The sequence below is a fragment of the Trematomus bernacchii genome, unplaced genomic scaffold (assembly GCF_902827165.1).
Source record: "Trematomus bernacchii unplaced genomic scaffold, fTreBer1.1, whole genome shotgun sequence".
Taxonomy (NCBI): domain Eukaryota; kingdom Metazoa; phylum Chordata; class Actinopteri; order Perciformes; family Nototheniidae; genus Trematomus; species Trematomus bernacchii.
This window is the reverse complement of record NW_022988097.1, coordinates 3,553,834-3,563,591: the sequence shown is the minus strand read 5'-3', so window position 1 is coordinate 3,563,591 and position 9,758 is coordinate 3,553,834. Positions and strand designations below refer to the sequence as shown.

Below are 9,758 nucleotides of genomic sequence, written 5' to 3'. Positions count from 1 at the left end.
TAGCCTTTTGTAGCTCTTTTTTTCTTGGTTTTAAATCTCTACATTTACTGTATTCTGTAAATAAACTATCACCAATTGTCAATCTGACAAAGTTAGCTACGGCTGGCTGGTGAAGAAAGTCAGACAAATGAAATGCTCAAGTCACAGTTATTTGCATCAGGAGTTGTAGGAGACCAAAATAGAGCTAAACGAAGAGTGAATACTGGACTTACATTTGTAAGATGTAAAAGTCCAATGTGATGATAATGTTGCTGTGTGTCTGTTAGACATTTTTGGCACTTTGTTTGATAATAGGGGGATGTGTTTCTGTCAGCTCTTTATTGTGTTCTTTTCTTTTTCTTCTAGCGGTCAAACATTGATAAATACATTTAGATTCTGAAGGTTATTTTAGTCCATGATGTTGCTGTTGCCTATCAAATCCCTGATAGTTCATAGACTCCTATCGTTAGGCCAGGTATTGCTCATAGGGTTTTTAAGTTAGGCTATATAGTTTATTAGTTTAATTCAGGTTAAAAATAAATCCTTTTCATTATTCTTAAACTCTGCCAGGGCTAACAAAACTTAACCTCATACAATTAGTGTGTAACCATATAAAACAAACGTTTAATTCTGAATTTATTTTTGACTGAATATCAGCTTCCTTCATTTGCTCTGAATAAAAACATAGTGACTTTATTTGAAGCATTACTGACCTAACGCTTGAGTTTTTTCTCTTACTGTAACACCTCAACACTATGTGTGTTTTGTAGTTCTGTTTCTTGTTTGATTGTTTCTCGATTGTTTCTTTCCTACCCAATGTGTTCTCATTACTTTTTCACAATACCACACAAGCACACTAATGTTATGCATTTTCTATATTTAACAACAGTTTTGGCTTGAGGTGTTTCAATAACTCTGGAGGTCAGAGTGTGATTGCAGTCACAGATAATAAAACAACTTTTACACTGTAACAATATTATACAAAATGTGTTTTTGCATTGGCTTTGAAAAAAAAGAGTCAGGCCACTCTTAGATGGCAAAGAAAGTAATTAAATGTGATAAAAATCCTTTCACTCAAAAGAGAAACAAAATCTATAATATTGAGAGAGTGGGCATTACCAGCAAACTTCAACACATTAGAAGTAAATAAAATGTATGTGTTCACGTTTATTTGTTTACTCTTCATTTGAGTTGTATGTACAGTGGCCACATACTGTAACTGGAAACATACTTTCAAGGAAATATGCACTCTAATAGAAGTAATCACACGATATGTCACCATGAAACCATGAATATAAATATACATACACATTTACAAAAGCCGGGCTTTTCAAAAGTGCTGCAGACAGTGTAGAAAACAGGCGGAGATAGAGGATCACACTGCAATCCAGGACTTCACTCTGCAAAGGTATATGTACACAGTTGCTGGAGGTATTTGGTTCGTCTCTTGGACCCCAGACCAGAACGCACTACAACTGGCCTCTAAGTGGAGGGGACCATGCCCTCTATATCGGGTTCTCTGCTTAAGTAGGTCGCCCAGTACACAACGTTGAAGCTACTAAAGAGAACCGGAAACAGAACCCTTGACATCCTGTCTATTTTGCTAACGCTGTTGAATGTCATCTTGCTATCTGGTGCTCTGGGCTTGTTAGGATCCATAGCTCCACCTTTGGCGATAGTTGGAAGTGTGCTGGAGTCCTTGGCGATGTTTGGCGCGTAGTTGGCCACTGCTACAGCGTAGGCATTATTCTTCTTGGCGATAGAAGCCCTCTCTTTTTTCTGTTGAAAGACCACAAGGATTAGATGTGAACGTTTTTAAAGACAGATGCAACCCTGAAACCTGTCACTTGTCACAGTCTATCCATGAATTTAAATGACATGTAAATGAAGCAGCGAAATGGCATTGGATGTCTTCTGGTAATAGATCAACACCAAGGCCAAATATGTCAACAATTTTACAAGGATGCACTGTAACTTTCAACATTTTTTTGCCTTCCATTACTTCCGAGGTTGTTTGAAACTTGGCAGCACAGGTGGACTAATACTGACATGGACTGGACGCAGGGTGAGGTCACATAGGAAGTGATATTTGTAAGAACCTTTTAACTTTGAATGTAATCAGCCCATTTAATGTCCATTGTCAGTGGTAATAGGAATCCTAGATTTGAGGTGGTGTAGCCCTGCTTTACCACCTAGTTGGCTCAGTAGGCTGTTATCATTCCTCAACGTGGAAAGAAAATTGTTAACATGCGTAACTTACTTAAGTTACTTTGACCTGTATAACTAACTGATGTACATATCTGTAGTTATTTAATAAACTAACTTAAATATACCCGAACCACAACCATTTTCTTAACTACAGTGAGTAGTTTTGTTTTCATTCCAAACGATAACCATATGTTTGAACTGTCAATGTTTCAGCACTCCATTGTCCAATCTGAAAGCATTACTTTCTTCAACGTACAGTGGTCACAATGCCAATCGATTCGCTTTGAAAATGTAGCCTGTCAAACAAATAGTTTTTCAATTTGTTACCTTTTCAGTCACAATACTCTTTCCATCCCAAGCCCAGCCGCGCTTTGTGAAGTAATTCACAGTGGCAAACTCGATCAAAGCGGAGAAGACAAAGGCGTAGCAGACGGCGATGAACCAGTCCATGGCAGTGGCGTAGGCAACCTTGGGAAGTGAGTTCCTTGCACTGATACTCAGTGTCGTCATTGTGAGAACAGTGGTTACACCTAGAAATGGAAAAAAGAAAATCAGTCATTAAGAAATGATTGTGTTATATAATACACATACATACATAACACTGTAACCACTGTTTGACCTTTTTAAGAATAAGCATTAGTCTTTACTGTCCTTTGTTCTTAACAGTATAAGGTCACTATTAGCCTACTCTACCCTTGGAGCCACTGACCGTCAGTAATGCTTTAACTGCTCAGCAGGTTTGCTATCTTTGGCCAAAGGACAAGACTTCTCTACCTCTTTTTCTTTCTACAAGCAAACCAGTCTTAGATAACTGTTATTAGTTCCACTTGGCTAACAAACAAGTCTAAAAACATGTGGTCCTGTGAGATTGAAAGGCCCCTGAAGACTCTTTCCTTTTTATTCTGTTTTCTCCTATTCTCCTCTATGTCATCAATTGTTATTACTGTATTCAATTCCCCCATACTGACAACAGGGATTTTGACTAACTAGAGCAAAATCCTCATGCTATCATGTGTGTGAAATCCCACATTAAAAAAACCAATTCCATTCATATATGGATAACTGAACCAGCCCAAAATGTCAGGGGGCTCCCCTGGCCTTCCCATAAAATATGTGACTTAAAAACAACTACCGGCTGGGAGTTTGTTAAAAAAAGAGGCACAAAGAGACTAAATGAATCCCAAAGAGATGCAAAACAGCTAGAGACACCAAAGAAATTCCCAATAACTATGAAAGTGGGCAAAACACAAAAAGACAGAAAATGACTACAAAGACACACAAAATGGTTACAAAGTGACTCACAATTATTACCAAGAGATACAAAACAACTACAAAGAGACACACAACAACTACAAAGAGACACACAACAACTACAAAGAAACACAAAACAACTACAAAGAAACACAAATGACCAGGCAGAGATAATAAATACAAATATTAACAGACAATAAACAGCTACAAAGAGATACAAAAAACACAAAGAGATGTGTAACGACTACAAAGGGACACAAAGATGCCAAACAACTTTAAAGTCTGTGAGTGTTGCTTTTATGTAGGGCAGGTGATGGGGTCTTTTCATGTGTCAGCCCAGGGCTCTATTGTCTGGTAACCCACCCATGATTACGTTAATGACAGGTAAAGCCAGAGGTTTATTGCCCATTTAAAATATATCTTTGAATGAAAGATGGTATGGCCGTTGACAAAGGCAGACGCTTACCAAACACAGTCCTGGCTGGCACTGATTCTCTATTCAACCAGAAAGACACTTGGGAAAGGATGACTGTCATGATGCACGGGAGGTACGTCTGGATAACAAAGTAACCAATCTTCCTCTTCAGATGGAAATGAGCCGTCATCACAGTGTATTCACCTGCGGAGAAAATAATCACAGTCACTTTAAAGCACCACCATTTCATATTATTCTAATAACATTTCAAATGTGATGTTTGAGTCATTTAATAATTTAAATTATTATTTTAATATGTAAAGTAATATCTGCGTAGTTGACTTAAATGTCAGTTGAATGCTTGTAAATATTTAATATAAAGCTGTTGGTCTGCATTTCCTCATCCAGAGGAGATTTATTTTTGTTAAACTCTTACATGCACTCTGGGGTGTCCTTTTAAAAGTCTCTTAAAACACAAGGTCAACATTAACATAACTTTCTATTAGTGATGACGTCTCCATTGGCCAAGCTTGATGTCTCTTGCGTCAGAGTCGGTTTCTTTTTTTCTGTAACCTTTACAGAAAAAAAGTTATCTTTTTCAACTCCTATACAGTACATGAAACATTGTTCCATGTTCTCTGTTACTCCCCAAGCCCCCATAATCATCGGAGATGATTTTACCAGTAAGATGTAACTATTCCAGTGCAGCCACACAACTCCATAGTGCTTCAAACTTCTGTAATTTATTTTAGGAGAACATTATATGTAGATGTGAAGCTTTATGAGAATGCTTGTTTAAGATGCCAAAGCAGTCGTATACGTAGATTAAACAGCCTATTTCAGCTGTTTACAGTTCATATTTGATCAAATAATCCATCCATACATCGAACAGTAGCACCGCAAAGCCTCCTATCTGACAAGGCAGTACCAACGCTGCAGCAGCAGGCAGGCCTTCCAAATGGAAGATATCTCAAAGAGACGCCAAGATTAGACATGAGAAGAAAAAGATGTGTTACCCATGGCAACAGAACAGAGACACATAGCTCATTTGCTACGATCCTGAAATGAAGGCCTTGATACACGCTGCCACTTGGCAAGAGGAAAGTCCTTTTCAGCAGAGGGTAGGGGGGAGGGGTTGTCAATTCCAAGGTTTCTAGCAGTTCTCTCAGGACTAATTCTCTCTCTTTAAACATAAACACACACACTGACACACACACACACACACTCACACACACACACACACACACACACACACACACACACACACACACACACACACACACACACACACACACACAGGAATTTTGTGGAATTGAGTGCACTCTCAGTACCCTATGGAGCTCTATATCTTCTGTAATTTAATTTGCATGCCAGCCTGTGTCGTGGATGGGGGAGGAGGAGGATTTACAATAATGGAAGGTGGCTGCATGTTCTCTAGATGAGCCTCTGATCGCTTCATTGAGAGGTAAGATGTAGTAACTGAGGTGTAACCAATTGGTTGGTCCGCATCTGTTATGATGCCCTGAGTTTGGCATTTTGATAGGTTGGTTGGTTTTTGGCCTTCACAATCTTAGTTTATTTAAACCAGAAGTATCCATATTTTGAGTACGGGTGAAGGTGAATACAATCAAACACTTAAAAATGCATTTTAGGCCAATCTTTTGTAGAAATGGGCACACACTGTATGAGGGTTCAAGTTCAATGACGAAACACCCAGACCGTACAACTTTCTGTCATTCACAAGGTAGCCAAATCCTAAAGCATACCCTGCTTTATGTATTTTTTTTTTATAAAGGACCAACTTAATAACTGATGTTCATGCTGTATTGAAAACAACTTTAGACTATTGAGGGTCAGTAAAATATAACTGATTTGTTCATAAACTTTTATACAATCTGACTTCTTTTTGCAACCAGTGTAGTCGCCCCCTGCTGGCCTTCAGAAAAATATTTGGTTTAAAGGTCTCCTATTATACTATTTTTAGGCATATATTATAGGTTTCAGATATATCAAAAACAGGTCTATGAAGGGTTTTGCTCAAAATACCAAGCAGATCAAGCATTGAAGCATGCCTCATACCCCTCTATTTCAGCCCTGTTACAAATGTGCTGATTCTGGGTCCGTAGCTTCAAATGTAACCTGAGCTGCTGCTGGCCATGCCCCTTTCCGCATGCAAGCAGTGAGCTCTCAGAGAAGAGTGTCTTCCAGCAGAAACTCAGCTAAACGCTGCCGTGATTAAATGCCATATTATGTTCCAAACCACTTCAAGGATTATTTCTGAAACAGTATGCAGCTCAAACGCTTTCTCTCTCGCGGGTTTACCACAAGGTGAGTACCTTTTTATATCCGTTTTTTTTACACATACTCTCTCCAGTACAGCGTTAGCTCTGAGTGTTAGTGATGCTTGCTAATGTAAACACAGACCGTATAACTTCCAAAACACGTCGCTTATTGTTTCTGATAGAGTGCAATTCTGATAGGGGAGGATAGGGCCTTGGGCGGAACGTTGCCAGGGGTGTTTCTCAATGTCGAGGAAGGCTCCTCCAGAGCCACTATTTCAAGGATGCTACGTCATCGAGTCCCGCCAAAGGACTGTTCTAATGTCCAGGATCCTTGGAATTTTACCGAGGCCGGCGTCCTTCGTTGCGGAAAATTTCGAGGCCGCACATGTGTATCCTCCACGGTCTTAAAATCCCCACAATGCTTTGCGCACTAACCAATTTCCAAAATCTTTGGCGGAAATTGCGCTCCATTTAAGGCGGGGCCTCGCATATGACACACACCTGCACACCTGTTAGCCTGTTCCACCATTCTTCATTTTCCGAGGCTAGGAAAGATTCTTGCCTCGCTTCTGAAGGACCTGACTCGGAAGACATGTCCTACCAAGGAAGCGTCCTCGACATTGAGAAACACCCCAGGAGTTCAACGTAAATCCAGCCCACATTTTAGTAATGTCGTCATGACCGCAGAAAATCTGGATCAGCTCCGTTGTACACACGCTTTTAGAGATGTGGGTAAGGAGGAAAAGAGAGAGGGTTGTATTTTCTGACACTTTGTGAGTCTCCTAACACACCATCAAAAAGTACATTTTGCATAATAGGTGACCTTTAAGACACTTCTAACATAAACAACCAATGTTTATTATTTGTATTTGCCTTTTTTGGAAAAGCTACTGTAGATTAAAGGGACACTCGAACAGTTTTGTAGTTCCATCCACTTACGTGATGCTGATTCAGCAGAAGCTGAGATATCCTGACTTTTAGTCCCTGGTTTAGGTTAAAAAAAAACTGGATCCTACACTAACCATAATACAACTCTATGGCGCCTCCCGTAATAAGTTCCCTGACTGTGAAAAACAACACGCTCAATGCACCCATTTTGTAACTAAGCCATGCTGAGGTTACTTGATGACATCATGGGTATCATTTTTACCATTGTCCCTTTGTGTTATCTGTTGTTTTATATTCACGTTGTAACATACTTGCTGCCATGTTGGACAGGTCTCCATTGAAAAAGAAATCGATGATCTCAATGGGACCACCTGGTTAAATAAAAGTTTAATAAAATAATAATACAATTTATAAGAAACTGGTGGAATACCCCCTTAAAAAAACAAAAGTCAAAGCTGCATTGAATAAATGTTTGGCCACTAGAGGGCACTATCATAAAATAGAACTATATTAACCTGACGCTCCAGACGGTTTGTTACACAGAACCATCTGAGAAGCCGTCATTGGAAACTGTTTGAATAAGGGCAGGCACTTTCAAAAAATACTTGGCAGGTGATTAGATCAACCATCTGTCAATCAAACTCTTGCCAAGGCCAGTAGGTTGAAGAGCGAAAATATTGCTCTGAACCTTCTTACAAGAGGGATTTACGTGTGAACTTGTGATATCGCGAAAATCCAGCAGCTGTCCATGGAAACAGATAAATGAAAAATTCCTATCCAAGCAGACAAAGTCAATAAACACAATTACATTACTGCAGGAACACCATATATAATTCAATGTGTGAAGTAAGACATCACTACATTCATTTCTGTTCAATCATGAGGTTTTTGTTTATAATGTATGCAGTAACACAATAATGTGTTAAAAAGCATACAAACAAGTGAGTTCATGGCAACTACAACAGTAAGTGCTTTAAGGTAACAAGTTGAACATGATTATGTGACACATGGATGTATGGCTGAAAATGGGACTTTCGTAACTGGGTGTTGAAATGTTCGGAGGCTTATGCAAGATGTCCGTTCTCGAAGCCTGAGAGCACATTCGTTCGTGCCAAATGACCTAGTTTGCAAGTACGCTACACCAAACACTGACACACTAGTAATGAATGATTAATTTAAAGTCAGCCAATCAGATGTGGAGTGACTAGTTAAACAGCAGAAACAGTCACTGGCAGGCATTCTGCCTTCTACCGAGGCATCACACACCACTTAACCTAGATAGGAGCATTTAGTGCATGAAAGGATAGTCTTACTCAATGAAACGGTAGCAGGGATTCCCTTGATAGTAGAATGCAGTCACAGGGGAAACACTATACCGGTAATTTATACCTATAGGCAGAAAGTAGTGTTGGACCGTATGGCACAGGGATGCAGTTATTAAAGTCTCTTTTTCTGTGATCGATGCATAATCAGGATAAAGATCCTATACCTTAGGGATTCTGCATGCTTCTATTGTGATAACAAAAAAAGTTCCAAGAGTGAAAATAGGATCCCCTTCTGAGTAAGAAGACTCGCTGTACATGCTCGGACGCATAAAGAAGATGTGTATCTCAACAGAGATGCTTTGCAAACCATCCCCTCCTCCTTTGACTTTGCCGCTAAAGACTGGAGGCCTTAACCCTGTGGTCAACATTTTCCACCAGCAACAAACTTCTCAAACTCTTCCAACTAACTCATTCTTTACTTTCTCTTAAATCATGATACTCATTTACATTTCTACCACTTGGTTGACTCTTGGATGAGTGACCATTTGTCTAAAGGTGGGATCATTGGAGGAGTTTATTGGAGCTTTCTGCAATGTAGTCCCAAGACAAGGTTGTAAAGCCCTGAATTAAGACCCAAGGCATGTCCCAAGTCCAACATCTTGAGTCCAAAACAAGTGTGTGTCTTAGTTCGTTTAGTTTTTTGTTGACCGCCGAGTGGTTTATGTTGGCGAATGACATTATCTTTGGTAAATATGTTTTTTCAACCGGCGCTCAGTAACAACATTTTAACAAAAAGTTTAAATTGATTAGATCGATTGTCAGATAGATTCAAACTACTTAAGTCAGTATTTGCTGGGTATGAAAAATTGATTTATGGCCAACTTATCTTTGGGCTTTGGGGGGAAGCTACTAGGGCTGTGCGATTATGGCAAAAATCATAATCACGATTATTTTGGTCAATAATTGATATCACGATTATTAAATACGATTATTCATTGACTTTGGAAACATCCATTTATTGAACTTTAAAACAAATACAAATAATAATTTGAACAGTATCTTTTTAACTGTTGATTACCCTGAACGTATAATTCAACTGAAAAACCAATACAAAAATAAATAAAATAAATGATACATTTATATTTACATTTAAATAAATAATATCAAAATAATAAATACCAATAAACAAGATCAACAAATATTTTGGAGCGCACTTCAACAAGCTTCTAAACATATGTAAATATGATAAATACAAATAAATTAGATAAAATATGTTGCAGTGCACTGTCACAACCTAGCAAAGCAAAATAATCGTTTTTTTCGATTATGTTGTTTTCGTAATTGTGGCAGGCCAAAATCGTAATTGCGATTAAAATACGATTAATTGCACAGCCCTAGAAGCTACCAAGTATTTTCAATTGAAAAGGCACAAGTGAAACTGAAGTCTTGAGTTATTGGTCTTTAAGTCCA

General features: G+C 38.7%; 1 protein-coding gene across 1 annotated transcript in view; it reads right to left on the bottom strand.

Moving 5' to 3' along the window:
• Window positions 1-1,190: 1,190 nt before the first annotated feature.
• Window positions 1,191-9,758, bottom strand: part of LOC117474981 (gamma-aminobutyric acid receptor subunit alpha-2) — a 33,233-nt gene continuing 24,665 nt past the window's right edge. Inside the window, exons 8-10 of the mRNA XM_034121028.1 lie at window positions 3,905-4,057; window positions 2,515-2,717; window positions 1,191-1,758 (exon numbers count right to left, since the gene is read on the bottom strand). Coding sequence (XP_033976919.1) covers window positions 1,462-1,758; window positions 2,515-2,717; window positions 3,905-4,057 — 653 coding nt within the window. The 3' untranslated portion in view covers window positions 1,191-1,461. The remainder of the gene's footprint in view (window positions 1,759-2,514; window positions 2,718-3,904; window positions 4,058-9,758) is intronic.